The 15,128-nt window shown below is 49.9% G+C and overlaps 1 protein-coding gene across 1 annotated transcript; it reads right to left on the reverse strand.

Moving 5' to 3' along the window:
* Window positions 1-21: 21 nt before the first annotated feature.
* PIGT (phosphatidylinositol glycan anchor biosynthesis class T) lies at window positions 22-9,211 on the reverse strand. Its single transcript, XM_030309510.1, has 12 exons — window positions 8,994-9,211; window positions 8,269-8,446; window positions 6,335-6,462; window positions 5,903-6,003; window positions 5,654-5,740; window positions 5,051-5,138; window positions 4,842-4,939; window positions 4,586-4,751; window positions 3,482-3,682; window positions 1,593-1,758; window positions 1,402-1,485; window positions 22-687 (listed from the first exon to the last, which is right to left on the reverse strand). The coding sequence occupies exons 1-12, from the start codon at window positions 9,178-9,180 to the stop codon at window positions 435-437; spliced, it is 1,737 nt and encodes a 578-aa protein (XP_030165370.1). The 5' UTR covers window positions 9,181-9,211; the 3' UTR covers window positions 22-434.
* Between the last annotated feature and the right edge of the window lie 5,917 nt (window positions 9,212-15,128).

Consider the following 15,128-nt stretch of genomic DNA (forward strand, 5'->3'; position numbering starts at 1 on the left):
CAAGAACAGGAGGCCAAGAACTAAGAAAGTCACTTTTTATTCCACAACTAGCCAATTCCAGCTACCACACAGTGATACAAGTTCTTCAACGTGCCCCATTATCTAGGTCGGTACTATCCTAGAACTTTCTGCAATGATGGAAATGTTTGTCCGCACTCTCCAATACAGTAGCCACTAACCACTTCTGGTTACTGAGAACTTGAAACGTGGCCAGTACAGCAGAGAAAATGAATTTTTAATTTAAATTAAATTCAAATGTCACATCTGGCTTGTGGCTACTGAACCAGACAACACACTCCAGGGCTCGGCCTCGTCCAGGGGTGGTTTGGTTCAAAAGCCAACTCTGTAGGGAACACGTGGCAAAAAGAGCCCTGGGAGTCACCACCGCCCCTCCCCAGAGGTTCACAGCAGCCCCGCCGTGAAGAGGGCAAACCTCAGAGCGGCGGCACGCCACGGGCACGTCGGATAAGGTTAGCCAGCCGCTTGGCCAGGCCGCCCGTGCTGGGCTCCTCGATGTGGAAGGTTCGGGTGAGGAGATTGTAGAAGGAGCCATAGCACACGGCCACCACCGTGCACGTGAGGCAGATGACGTTGTAGGGCATGCTGAAGTCCGGCGTGGGCAGGTTCACCAGCAGCGGCTCCGTGTAGAGGCGCACAAAGTAGCTAGAGCTATCGGAGACCGGGTACCTGGGGGTCGGGAAGGAAAGGTGAGGCAGGACGAGGCTGCTCCAACCCGCCCCACCCTGCCCCACCCCATCCCCACTCTTAGCTGCACTGGGTCCAAGCGCAGCGGCGAGGGTTTGCAAAGCTTTCTTAGCCTCAAAACCTTTTTGACAGAAGACATCTCGGATCAACACAGAAACATGTAAGACAGCACAGAAACCTGTTCAAAGGAGAGCTGCCTTGTGCTGACGTGAGGAAAGGGGCCCAGCCTTCTCTGGGCTGCCTCTTCCTTAGCCTCCAGTCTCAGCCTCGAGGCTGTCTCCTCAGAGAAGTCCTCCTGGATAACCCACTGGAATACTCCCCAGAACCACCCGTGACCCCATCACTCTAGACCAGAATCTCCCCTCCAGCCTCTTGACATGAGCAGGGCAGGGGCAAGGCTGCGTTGTGTCCTGCCATATGCCCGGGGCTCTCTGAAGCACCTGGCATTTGATAAGTACTCGATGAAATATTCGTTAAGAGAATCAATGAGTAAGCGCAGGCTAGAACTACAGCTCTCCTCATCTCTTTATTCTTCTGGAAGCACTTCAGAATCATTTCACAGAGTCAGAACAAATATTATAGACCACTAGGATTTTTATTGGGATTGAGTTAACTCTGCACATTGCTTTGGACAGCAGGAACCTGATCGTCCGTGTGGATGCCCGCCCCGAAGCAGGCAACTGAGGTCGTACTTACAGGGACTTGAACAGGGGGCTCTCTTCCCAGTCCACGGGCTTGGCTGCCACCGTGCTGGGCACGAGGGCACTGATGACAGATGGGCTGTGGAGAGGCAGACAGGCCTTCCGTGGGTGGGTCTCCCCCACCAGGGGCAAAGCAGCACAGCGAGGGGTCAGGAGGCTATGGGGCAGTACGTGAGGGGAGCCCACCTGACGTAGAAGCCGTGGTTGGGGTCCGGGGTATACTCGGTCCACTTGAGCAGCGCCCGCTCAAACTGAATGGACACCTTGGTGGCCGAGTTGGCCGGCAGCTGAATCAGCATCTCCAGGAGGTGCGGCTGCAACCGGTCCTGCGCAGGCTGGTAGTGGACGTAACCTGGGGACAGGCAAGGGTCACCCACACCTCTCTCCTGGGGTCAGACTACCTGCACCCTCGCCCCTACCTATCAAGGTCTTAGGCTCTGGATCGCAGAAGCCAGGCAGGCTCAGGGAGGGGAGCAGGGTCCTAGAAAAGGGGAAAGATGTTTCCAGGGCAGCTGTCCCGAGACACGTCCAATCTAGTTAATCCTCCCATCGCTAAAACCGGGGCGCCAGGCATCAGATGCCTGATGTGATGCAACAGGAAGTTCACAGAACCGGAAGTTTCCTGACCAAAATGTGGAACCCGAATCTAATCAAGTTTCTATATCTAACCACCAGCAACCAAGAAACGTAAGGGAGGGAGGAACGTGTTAAACACAGGCACAAGGACAGATTCGGAATGTAGAACATTCCACATAACAAATGACCGAGTTTCTCCGAAAAACAGACTTGGGGGGAAAAAAGTGGGAACTGTTATAGATTAAGAGAGACTTAGGAGCAAACACCCCAATGCAAGACGTTAATAATGGGGAAACTGAGGGTGGGAGGAGACGGAGTACATGGGAACTCTGTGCTTTCTGCTCAGTTTTTCTCTCAACCTAAAATTGCTCTAAGAAAATAAAGCCTATGAATTAAAAAGGGAGAGAGAAACTTGAGAGCTTATCAAGCAAATGCAATGTGAGGACGCTGTTTCGATTCTCACCCAAAAAAAACAATTATAAATTGTTATTTTTAAGACCACTGGGGGAAACGAGAGTGCCAAGAATGGGTGGTATTCTTTTAGAAGTCCTTTACCTGTTAGAGACATAGACTGAAGCATGGTGGCTATGGTGTCTAGGATCTGTTTTAAGATACTCCAGCAGAAACGCAACAAGATCGAGAAACGGAGTAAGGGCAGAGATCACAAGCGAGGGGATCTGGAGGCCGCTGGCGCTTGTGACAGGCACAGGGCAGCGTGACACGCTGTGCGTCTGACACTTTCCAGAGCGAAAGGTTAAAAAACAAAACAGAAAAGTCCACAAAATACACGCGTGGGATGTCTGAAGGAGAGATTCTGAAGGTGATACAAACAGTGGTGCGAAAGAGAAGTACAACAACCCCAGGTTGAAAAATGAGGCAACAGCAAGTGTTGAGACACGTTAAGTCTGGGTGTTCGGGATGTGCCAGAACCTCTGCCTGAGAAGTCCTCTGTTAGGTCTCCCTCCAGTCCAAACGACAAGCGCCCCAGTGCTATGCCTGCCACCTAGCGGAAAGCAGGCAGTAAATACTGACTCCTCTTCAACACAGAAAATACAAATACATTTTTGAAACTACAGCTCTTTACCCCTCCCAAGGAGACAAAAACCGTCTACGCCAACTCTATCGTTTTTTGTTTCTACACTGTTTCTCCTGCTGCTAACCTGTTCTCTACTGCGAGCCCATGAATCAGCACAAAAGGACGTGCCCAGGGCACCAAGGAAGGAGGAGCAAGTAAGTGAAAACGATGAGGAAATCACTGCCCTCGTAAAGCCCTATTAAGAACCAGTAGTACCACGTGTTGAAATTATTTGTCTTGTAGAAATTACTTCCGCATCTGGCACCGTGAGGCTACCCTGTCCACGTTTCAAACCCTTCCGGACTTTGTGCCGGTGCAGTGTCTCCGAGACACTTGAGGAATGACCTGGAGACATGAGGGTTTGGGGGACCCCGGGGGGACAGCAAGCTGGGGAGGGGGGCCCGGTCCAGGACTCGGCTCTCACTCGGTTTGTTGTCCTTGCCCTTGGAAGTGATGGTGAGGGTGTGCACATACAGCCGCAGGTGCCAGGGCACGGTGTCCAGCAGCAACACGGGGAAGGCCCGGTGTGGGTGCGTGTTGTACAGCAGCGTGTTCAGCTTCCCGTTCTGCAGCCCGTAGCCGCTCACGTACCGCTGGGCATGCAGGAAGGGCACCGGAGGGGCCTCTGCACAGAGAAGTCCATATTTAAGAGCCCCTAAAGGCAAGGGTCACTCCTCACGCCCACTCCCCTGGCCTCGTTCAGACTCTCCGAGCCAGGAGGCAGTGGGGAAGAGCTTTTCCACCAGAACTGGGAAACTTGCATTCTGGAATTATCCGCGTCTTCCCCGGCCCACAGCATGACAGAATTACTATAACTTCCTAAGCACTTGTATGTGCCGAGCTCCGTGCCCCCTCCAACCCAAACCAGTTGCCCTTGTGACAGTCCGCACTTTTCCTTGGTAACACTGAATGCAATCACAATTAATTAATTGTCTCAGGTCTGCCTCAATCAACAGACATAATGTTTCTCAAATGCAGGGTATCTTAGGTCTTCAAAAAATATTTGCTTATTGAATGAACGAACTCTGTGTTTTACATTAATTACGTCATCTACTCTGCTGGGTAATTATGACCCCATTTTCCAGATGAGACAGTAAGTTTAGGAACCTGCCCAAGGTCACAGAGCTTAGAAGATGGAGTTAGATCAGAACAGCGACTCAAGGGGAGTCTAGGTGGCTCAGTCGGTTAAATCTCCGACTTTGGCTCAAGTCATGATCTCGCAGTTTTTGAGTTAGAGCCCCACATCAGGCTCTGTGCTGACAGCTCAGTGCCTGGAGCTTGCTTCAGATTCTGTGTCTCTCTCTCTCTGCCCCTACCCCACTTGCACTTTGTCTCTCTCTGTCCCTCTCTCTCTCTCAAAAATAAATAAACATTAAAAAAAAAATAAAACAAAAACCAAAAACAGCGACTTGGGACCTGGGTCTAAATACAAGCTTCATTCATATCCATGGTGAAAGGAAGGACTAGGAGTCTCCCCCAGAGATGAAACCTCTGTAGCCCACTGTGCCAGTGGCCCGTCTGCACCCACCGCTCTCTGGGGGGCTCTTCCACTTGAGCTGGAGGTTGAGGTTACGAGAGTTGTTGATCACAGCCGTGTCCAGCAAGTCGTAGACGGCGTAGGTCTTCCGGGCGCCGAGGATGACGTCCTGGTAGGTGGTGGTTGGGGGAGGGGTCACCTCCAACGTCTCATTGTCCTGGGGGCACAAGGGCAGGGCTGAGAAGAGAGCAGAGGCGCAGGCCGGCCTTGGGTGAAGGGGGACGGTTGTGACTGGAGACATCGGTACCTGGTTATAGCCGGTGATGTCCACATAGACTCGGCTCTCTGAAGCCAGGGGGCAGGGCTCCGTCAGGGTTCGGGAGAACATCCGAAAGAGGGACCAATCTGAGGGGCAGAGGGCAGGGTTCAGCGGGGGCTGGGGACAGGCCTTGTTTGCACAGACAGGGCAGGACCAGTGATGGTGGGGGGCGATAATGAGTTGCCAGGGCAGCCTACCTTTCTTCCCCTGTCCTGTGACGAAGGCATCAAACACAACAGAAAGGGTCTGCCTCAGCTCCCAGGAGACGCTGGTACAGCGTGCATTCTACCACAAGGGCCAGACAGCAGCCGTGAGGACGCATAACTCCCCGCCCCCTACCACACACACAGCCTCGGGGACTCCCACCCGGACTCAATTCCTTGTCTAGTATGTATCTTCCCACCCATCGGTTTCCTACTGTTCACTACTGAGCACTTGACCCTGTGCCAGTGGCGTTATGTACCAGTCGAATGAACCATCACCAACACCCGTAGGAACTGATCCTACTATTGTTCTCATTGGACAGAGGAGGAAACCAGGCTCAGGGAAATGAAATGATCTGTCCAAGGTCATGCCCAGAGTGACTGGGCTGGCAGCTGCACACACAGCTATTGTTCTTAACCACCTGCCAGGCAACCGCTCAGTTTCCTTGGTGTGTGGCTAAATGCCCCAAATAATCAGCATCACGGCTAGCACTTACTACTGGCTCAGCCCGCGACAGACACTAGGCTACGTGCTTTACCTGCACGTTCCCTCAGGGGCCCTGGATGGCACCCCCACTGCCATTCCCCATGACTTACCCTGCAAACAGGACGGATATGCACTGCCTGGGAGTGGTAGCTAGTGTGGAACAAGCGGTCAGCCTTGAGCAGCACAGACAGGCCTGCCTGGAGGGAAGCAGGAAGAAGGGACAGGTCAGTGCCCTGCATGGTGAGACACCTGCTCCGAACACCGCCTGGGGGGGGGGGGGCAGGCAGAGAAGGGGCACGCGCGCCAGCCCTGACCGCTCTCCAGGGCTCCCACGCACATTCAGGGCGCTCCGGCCTCACCTTGGAGCTGCAGGGCAAGAGCTTCTTCCATGGGGTGAGGTTCTCAGTGCAGACAACCTCCCGCGGTAGCACAGCGTAGCGCAGGAAATTGTGATCAGTGCCTGAGGGAGACTCAAGCTGTCTGGGGTGGGCTTTGGGGCCCAACTCTTCAGGACCCATACTCCAAAGTTGGGGCGACCCCCCTCCTGCTCGCCATGCAATTCTCCAGCACCATGCCCTAACAGTCTCTGCTGGGCATGGGATCCCTCCTCTCCTCGGGAGAAGAAGGCAAGGCAGAGACAGCACGGCCTCGGGAAGCCTTCCTCCCGGGCCTGCACACCCAGGGGATTTATGACCCAGCCCAGCTGAGGAAGGAGGAAGCTGAGGAGAAAGGAGGCAGAGGTTCAGGCAAGAGGTACCAGAAAGAAGCAAAGGGCCACGGGGCTATCTCACCATTGGCCAGTCCCAGGGGTTTGAAGGAGGCAGTGGGAGTGACCGTGTTGGTGGAGTCAATGAAGTTCAGAGAGGCGCAGAAGATACCCGAGAGCACGTTACTGAGCTCCTTCCAAGATTTATCCACGCTGGATGGAGACACAAACCCACTCACTGTCACGGGGCTGCCTCTGCTCCCTCCATCCAAGCCTGCACTTGGCTGCCAAATCATTAGACTGACTAGCTCCCGGAGCTGCCAGGGCCCAGGTGCCCTGCTCAGCCACCTCCTGGGTCTCGCCCTACCCACCTCTTCTTCCTCACTCTGGACATCCCTGCATCCCCACAGGTCTCTGTTCAGGTGATTCCTCCTCCTGCCTGGGAATGCCCTACTCACCCCTCTCTGCCCACCATCAAAGAAGCCCCCTCCTCCAGGAAGGCTCTCCTGCCCTCCTCAACCACAGCCTCCTCCTGTGCTGTGATCGTTCTGACCATATGGGCCTCTCACAAGGTCCCTCCTGGGACATGGCTAGGTGGTGGCAGCATCTTGTTTTAAGCATCTTTTCTCCTCAACTAGGCTATGAGCAACCAGGGGATAAGGAGCAAGTCTGGGTCACCTACGTATGTTCCACAATACCATGTAAAGTGCCCCACATCTTCAGAGGCTGAGATCATCCCAATGAACCACCTGAGGTGTGCCCAGCTGGGCAAAACTACATATTTCCCTGTGAATGCCCTGGGCGTGAAAGTAAGTCCTGGTTCCACCCTCAGAGTGGGAAGCCCTACATCTATAAAGGCTCACTGAACAAGGGGAAACAACCATTCTAGGACCCTACAAAAACATCAAATTAAATCAGAAAGAGAAATATCACAATGGACTTGGTCTCTATATTCATAACAGAAAGCATAAAACCAAAATTCTCAACATCAGCTCCACATTACAGGCAATTATGAGCTGAGGGGAGACAGTGACAGCAAAGCAGATGGCAAGAAGGCAAAGGAGCCAGAGTTCAGGCAAGAGAGAAAGGGTTGGCAGATCTGGAAATCACCGCTTGCTCCTTAGCTGATACCACCTCAGTGTTGTCCTGGGGTTTTTCAATAATCCTCTGCTCAGAGTTTTCCAATCGCCCCAATCCTGAAGCCTCAAATAAAGACTGCACACTTGGAAGCCTGAAAACTCTACCCAAGCCATAATCCGGTTTCACTTGGTGTGCACAATATTGGCCCACACAGCATTTCTTAAATTTTGAAATTACCGATATTTAAATTTGCCAATTTGCACACTAAAATCCAGATTTCTGGCATCTCTGGCAAATGAGAGTATCTGATAACAGTAGGCAACAATGTTCCCACGTGGCAACAATCTACTGAGGCTGAGTGGCAGCTGTCCTCTCAAGCTCTCTAGCCACAGTCCCTACCCCTCTCCATTATTCCCCCCTTTTTAAATCATACTTGTGCTACTGATTTCTCACAGTGGAATTAAGAGGAAATTGTGATACAACAGCAGTACCTAAACCTGTCCCTCTCCCAAACAGAAGCTATTCCTCTAACATGGAGATCTGGGGTCTCGTAGGCCAATTCTAGCCCACAGATGTTTTGTTTGGCCCTCCTGGTACGATGATGATGAGGGTAGTGAATGTCTTTTAAAAGGTTATCCAGTTTGCCACACAGTCTTCTACTGCCTTACATTTAAGTAAGCTTCAATTCTTTGTTACCTGCCTCTGCAGATACATGCATGTGCTACCTTGTGGAAGTATTAAGGGAAGTAAAAAAAACCACCAAAGTAAAGAATGCCACTTAGTGGTAATATCATTTCTTACTTCTGATGCCAGTTTCACCCCCCACAGAATTGCTGCCCACTGGAACTGCTGCCCCCCAAGATCAGTGGCAGGATGACAACACCCGTGGCTGCTACGTCCCCTCTATGGCCTGCAACAGTCCTCAAGGTGGGCACTCACTCAGTGACGGTGTCTTGGAACCAGACCCAGAGCTCTGCACCTGATGGGGCCTGCAGGAAAGGTGGCCCCCAGTATCGAGTCCTCCAAAAGCCTTGCGTGAATGACAAGTGCAGCTCTCGTAGAGAATATTTGGAGATCAACTGCCCCAGGGCCTTGGGAAATAGCCTATAATGAGATACTGGAAAGGGGGAGCAAGTGAGTGATGATCCTGGAGGGCAGGTTCTCAGCCACCCCAAAGAAGCAACAGAACCCAGGCGCTGGGGCCAGAGACATCCGAATGCCATACCAAACTGTCATTTACTAGTGATGTGATCTTGACCAAGTGCCCTTACCTCTCTACATCTCCAACATCTCACAATCGCTCACAGAACTTAGTACTGCGCCTAGCACCCAGGATAAACAGTAACCGCCAATAGCATCATCGTCAGTTTTGTCGACGCAGCGTTCTAACTAAAGGGTTATAGAGTGGCAGCCTGGGCCTGCGGAAAGAGCACCTGGACTAGGAGTCAGGAGGAGTGACTGCCCCTCTCCGGGCCTCAGTTTCACCACCGGTATAACGGGGTTCTTCAATAACTCTCCCATCTTTCCCCAAAGAGCTAGTTTGTCGGGGCCCGAGTCCAGGGCCCAGAAACCCTTCCCGGGAACCAAGCCCCGCCTCCCAAAGCTTGTCTCTACCCACCGTCCCAGCAAGTGCCACAGACACCTTTCCAGTCTCACCCTCTCACCTTCTTCCCGCTGCAGCTCCGAATCCCAGCGCGTGCGGAACTGGAACGTGGCGGCTACGTCCCCAGAAGGCAGCGGGGTGATAACGAGCTCCTCCCTCAGGCTGTCGCGTGGGGGCTCTGCATGACCCCTGCCCACCGGACCCAGGAGCAGCAGCACGAACAGGACCAGCGGCAAGGCCGCCGCCATGCCTGCGGCTGCTTCCGCCTCCAAGCGGCGCCCGCCCCCACGAAAGACCGGCCTCCAATAGGAAGAGCGTCTGAGAAAGGACTTCCGGTGCCGTCCCGGAAACCGGGGTGAGATTACCAGAGAGACGGGCTAGCTAGGTCCTTAGTGGCTGGTTCTTCTAGGGGCGCTCCGTAGGGCACGGAGGGCGGTGGACGTTTGGCCTGACGGGGGTGGGATGGAGGGCTGAATGGATGACTCCCTACTTTGCGGTATTCCTACCCATTAGAATTTGCTTAATAATACCGAGTGTCGCCACTGCCGCTGTGCCTATGTAATGATAGTTGAGGAAACGGGCTGAAAAGGTTACTTTTGCTAGGTCACGTGACAGGTCTCGTGCTTCTGGTGTCTCCATTTGTTCAGTCCTAAACCTGATGCAGAGCTTTTCCTGTAAAACCCCCGAATAACTGTCCCCTTTATTATGAAAAATGTCAAACATACAGCATAATTTAAAGAATGAACTCCTGTTAATGAACGTGTATTTCCCCATCACCTAGACTCCACCACTGACATTTTACTATACTTGCTTTATCACATATTGGTCTGTAAATCCCTCAATTCTTATGTTTTGATACATTTCAAGGTAAATTGCAGACATAAGTACACTTCTCCCCCCTAAATATTTCAGCATGCATGTCATTAAATAAAGGTTAATATTTGTTGATATTTTTCTTTTGGTGTAAAATTTACATACAAGGAAATGCACAATCCAAGTGCACATTCACTGAGTCTGACAAGAGCATACACCCATCAAGATCTAGAACATTCCTAAAACCCTAGAGAGTTGGTTAGTCTGCTTGCCAGTCAATCTCTGCCTCCTCCTTCCTTCCGGAGGCAACCAATGTTTTGATTTTTCTCCACGAAATAGCTTAATCTGTTCTACTGGCTCATATAAGTGAAACCATCATATAGTGCGTATACTTTCTTGTGTAAGACTTCATTCACAGCAAGAATGTTTCTGAGAACCATCCATGTTCTTGCATGTATCAGCAGCTTTTCTTTTTATTGCTATGTAGTATTAAATTGTATGAATACACCTTAGTTTATCCTGATGATGAACACCTGAGCTCTTTCAAGACTTTAGTTCTTATGAACTAGGTTGCTGTATAAGTTACTCTGTAGACATATGTTTATTTCCTTTGGGTAAATACTTAGGAGTGGTCAAAGAATAGGTAAATGTTTAACTGTTTAAGAAACTTTCAGAGCCTTTTCCAAAATGTATCATTTTATACTTGCACCAACAATATGTGAGAGTTCTGGATACTCCACATCCTGCTCAACGTTTGTTTTTAATTTTTTGGATTTTTTAGCTTTAGCTATATGGTATACATATATCTTATTGTGGTTTTATTTTGCGTTTCCCTGGTGTGTAATGATGTTGAACATCTTTTCATATGCTTATTGGCCATACATCTGTTTTTCTTTTGTGAAAAGTCTGTTAAAATATTTTTGCCCACCCCTCCCCCTTTTTCTATTGGTTTATTTGCCTTTTTATTATTGAGTTGTAAAGTTCCAACATTAAAATTCCTGCTTTGGTTTTTCCAGCTGCCCTATGAGAAACACAGTCACAAAAGATTTTGCCCACAGTCTCTTGGGGAAACTCACAACCATACTTCTACAAAGAGCCAAATTTGGTGTTGGACAGGTCTACCAAGATATGCCCCAACCAATCAGAGAGGAAGTGTCAAAAGGTGTCATTATGCCCTCATTCTACTTATATATATAGTGTTCTTCTCCCACTAGACATGGAATGGAAGAAAGGCCCTGAGTTTAGATGTCAGACTGAGAAGGGTTCAAATCCCCACAGCAGCTTTTAACCCATATGAGCATAAGCAACCCGTGTCACTTTTCTTCCTCTGAAAAATAGATAAACCTACTCTCGGGGTTGTTGTAAGAATTAGAAAGTATGTATATGTAGGGTCTAGAATGTAGTAAGTGCTTAATATTTACTATCATTTACTCAATCTTTGATATAGGGTCTATGATCTCCATTTTACAGAAGAGAAAACTGGAGTACAGAAAGTAAGATAATTGCCTAACATCACATTGAGTCATGAAGCCAGGACTAGAGTCCACGCCATCAACCTCAAGAAGGAAGAAGGAAGGAAGGAAGGAAGGAAGGAAGGAAGGAAGGAAGGAAGGAAGGAAGGAAGGAAGAAAGGAAAGAAAGAAAGAAAGAAGAAAGAAAGAAAGAAAGAAAGAAAGAAAGAAAGAAAGAAAGAAAGAAAGAGAAAGAAAGAGCTGCCATCGTTATGATTATATTTCTGTGCTTTGTCTCCATTTGAATTGCCTGTCCCCATCATAAAGACCCAGCCACCTCCAGGAGACTTACCTTCTCCCTCTCTGGTGTGCTATAGTCCCCTGTGCACTTCTGCTACAGCCTGTGTCATATTTCCATTGTGTGTGGCCGTGTCGGCTCCTGGAAGAGCTCTTGGTCACCTTAGTATTTGTTTCCTAAGCAAGGAGGCTAGCACATAGTAGGTGCTCAGTAATGTCTGAACAAACAAAAATCACAGCACAGTCCCATATTGTCCCCACACTGTCATGCTGTTCAGTGTCAAGTTCTGTGCATTCCTAGGGACTGCCACAGTGCACACCTTCCAGGGAATCTTCCCCAAAGCTGTGGCCCCTCCTATTTCCTCCACAGCATAGGATTCTACAGGATGAGCTTGTCTTCTTCCCCTCCTCCCCAGAGTCTGTGACCAGTCTAGGCAATAGACAGAAGAAGCCACACTGTGGCTTGGAGACTGAAAGCTGGGCCACTTGCCTAGGAGTTGGCTCCGAATCGCCTTTTCCTCTCCAGGGGCACTGTGTGGCCTCAAAAAACAGTCAGCTGGAGATGCTGGCTCTGAAGGCTAGCCAAGACCCTGTGGTTTAGCAGAAGAGATCATTGTCCAAGGAGGAAGTAGTCCTGGGGTCTCAGCTGACCCTAGACTTTTCCAGGCAGGGCTGGGGCTCATAGCAGCTGAACTGAAGGCTCCCCAAAGGCTCACAAACAATTCTATCTCTCCAGAAGGCTGGAGTCCCTCTCCCCAGGCAAACTCCCTGCCCTAAGCCCCACAGATCTAAACATCCTGTGACTGGAGTACTAAGAGATTTGTTGACCTATTGACAGCAACCAAGCAAGTCTAGCTTCCCATTATTTGCCTCGGAGTGGAATAGGGTGCCCTTGGGAGCTGAGAAGCCCTGCATAGCAGAGCCACGGAGCTCATAGGCTGCAGCCCAGGAGAAGGCTCAGCCACAGTCGGGCGGCTGAACTTTGCTACTCCAAAGGAAGGGAGAGGGCAAAGACAGAGACCATGTCTTTTGTGTGCAGCAAAGTCCCAAACAACCCAGAACAACTGCAAAATTTAACATGAGACTGAGTCCCGGCCCAGTTTAGTGGATGATCTCAACTTGGACACAGAGGCTTTTAGACAAAAGGAGCACAAAACTCCCACAAGTTTCTCACCAGTGCTAGGAAAAGCACTCAAGAGCTGTCACTTACAATGGCCTCCTGCAGGGGTGGAAGCAGGCTGGGATGACTGGAAGACTGCAGGCCTGTCACTCACTCAGCCTGGGTGGCACCAGGAGCTTTGGGATTTAGGCTGAAGGTCACTGATCCCATGGGTGGTGTTTGATGTATGAAGTGGGGTGGAATGCTTTATTTATTTATTTATTTATTTATTTATTTATTTATTATTTATTTATTTATTTATTTATTTTTTTGATGTGAGAAATGCCTTGATGCCCCTTATGGCTGGGTCCTAGAACTCTCCTTTCCTCTTCCACTCCCCATCCCTCCCTGGACACACTCACATAGCACCTACACCTGGTAGCTCCGTCTATTTATTTGCCCAGCCTAATCCTCTCCAAACCCCACACTCGGGTCCAAGTGCCTACCCAATATGCCCTCTTGCACGTCTCAAGAGCACCTCAAACTCAACACGTCCAAAACCAAATGTCTGACCTTCTTCCCAAGCCTGGTTCTCTCTGACACTCCCCATCTGGGGAAATAACACTCTACATGGTCCTGTTGCATGAGGGAGAAACAATGGTGGCACCCTTAACCCCTTCCTCTCTCACCTACCTGTCAGATCTTTTGGAACTTGTCTCCCAAACATCTCTTCATTCCTTCCACCTTTCTGTATCCCGTCCACCTCCACCCTCGTCCATTGCCTGAGACGTAGCTGGCTGCCATCACCTCCTGATTCCCAGGCATCCACTCCTCCAGTCAGCATTCCACAAGGAGCCTCTCCCCCCGCCCCCACCACCTTGCTCCCCCTAGGTGACTCCTTCTTACCCTTGAGGGCTCGGCTCAGCTCAGATGCCACTTCCTCAAGGGAGATGTTCCGTGAGTGCTCCCAGTAGGCTATTGAGTCCTTCCTAGCACTGGGCCCCCACTAGATTTTACATTTGGGCCCCCACTAGATTAGACCCCCATAAAAGCAGCACTGTGCCCCCCCTTTTTTATTCTTGTCACTCTACATTCCCAAGCCATGCTCAGTGTCTTATACGTGTTAAACATTGACATTTAATAAATATTTACTGAATGAATGTCATTTATTTGTTTATACCCTGCCTCAACCCAGTCAAGCTGATCATTATTACCGTTATCTCCTGCATGGAGTATTGGGTTAGATGTCTGTCCTGAGCCTCTCTCCTCCTCCGGTATATTCTTTCCACTGTGGCCAGAATTACCTTTTTAACAAGCAAGTTCAACCACCTGTAATTCTTCATTACTCCCCATAAAGTTCAAATTCGTTAACGTGACCTCTAACATGTAAACTGCCAGTTACCATTCCAAAGACTGTCTTCTTGTTCCTTAGTAACATACCCCTGATTTTAACAAGAGAGTAGTGTACCCCTACTAAAGGATTACCCTGCCCTCTCCAGTAGCCCTGGTGCTTCTGAGAGGTTTGAAAGGTAGTACAGAAATCAGATGCATTGGTAACTCAGTGACTCGAAAAGGTTACGGTCTTTCCAAAGACCAGAATTTTCTTTCTTGTAGATAATGTTGTGTCCCTATGTCTATAAAATATCTGTAAGTGAAACATTTCTCACGTTAGCAAGCTCTGGTCGGTGAGCTGAAAGTGGACATTGCTGGACAGAACTCCCAAGAATGCTTCCTGAAGTGGAAACAGACCGCAGGCTGTGCCCATCCCCAGTTTTCTCTCCGTCTTTCTGCCAGCTTCAGGGACGTGATGGCTGGCACCGCAGCAGCCATCAGGCATAAGCTATCAATGAGAATCCCAACCGTGTGGCTGGGACGGCTGAGAAAAAGAGCCAAAACGGACTCAGGCGCCCAAGAACTCTGGAGCAGTCATACAGCCCTGTGCTTTGGGCTTCTTTTCTATAAGGAAAGAAAACTGTAACTTAAGTCTCTGATCTTTTACTAGCAGCCAAACTGAAACTTGATACAGGCTTCAAAGTATTTCATGACTAACCTTTGTCAGTCTTACCTCTCCCTTCCTCTCATCCTCAAATTCCACAGTTTGGCCAAGCTGAATGTTTCAGTTCCTCGGAGCTGTTTCTCCCCATTTAAAGTCTTCTCAAGCTGCTCTTTCTGCCTGGATTACAGCCCCCATTTGGCAAACTCCCACTCAGCCTCTGGATCTCAGCTTAAAACTCAGCTCTTCAATGACCATACGAGCTATTTTCTGACACCAGAGTCGCTCCCTCATCACGCTGCTTATTACACTGTGAATTGTGGTATTTACCTGATTTTCTCCTCCAGAGACAGTAAACTCCACGCAGGCAGGGATACAGCCTGTCTTGTTCAAAACTGCATTCCAAATGTCTGGCATAGGTATTCAAGAAATACTTCCTGAAGATATAGAGTGCATGAGAGATGGGGACATGGTGTTGGCTAGAGAACTGAAAAAATACAGTGGGTTTGATATCTCTGCAGTGTGATAAATGAAGGGGGATGG

The sequence above is a fragment of the Lynx canadensis genome, chromosome A3 (assembly GCF_007474595.2).
Source record: "Lynx canadensis isolate LIC74 chromosome A3, mLynCan4.pri.v2, whole genome shotgun sequence".
NCBI classification, from domain to species: Eukaryota; Metazoa; Chordata; class Mammalia; order Carnivora; family Felidae; genus Lynx; species Lynx canadensis.

Excerpts from the sequence above, each read along its gene's own strand:
- PIGT (XM_030309510.1), bottom strand. The coding sequence starts at position 9,180 with ATGGCGGCGGCCTTGCCGCTGGTCCTGTTCGTGCTGCTGCTCCTGGGT. Across the intron at positions 5,741-5,902 it reads TCTTGCCCTGCAGCTCCAAG|GCAGGCCTGTCTGTGCTGCT; the intron begins GTGAGGCCGGAG and ends GCTTCCCTCCAG. Across the intron at positions 4,752-4,841 it reads ACATCACCGGCTATAACCAG|GACAATGAGACGTTGGAGGT; the intron begins GTACCGATGTCT and ends TTGTGCCCCCAG.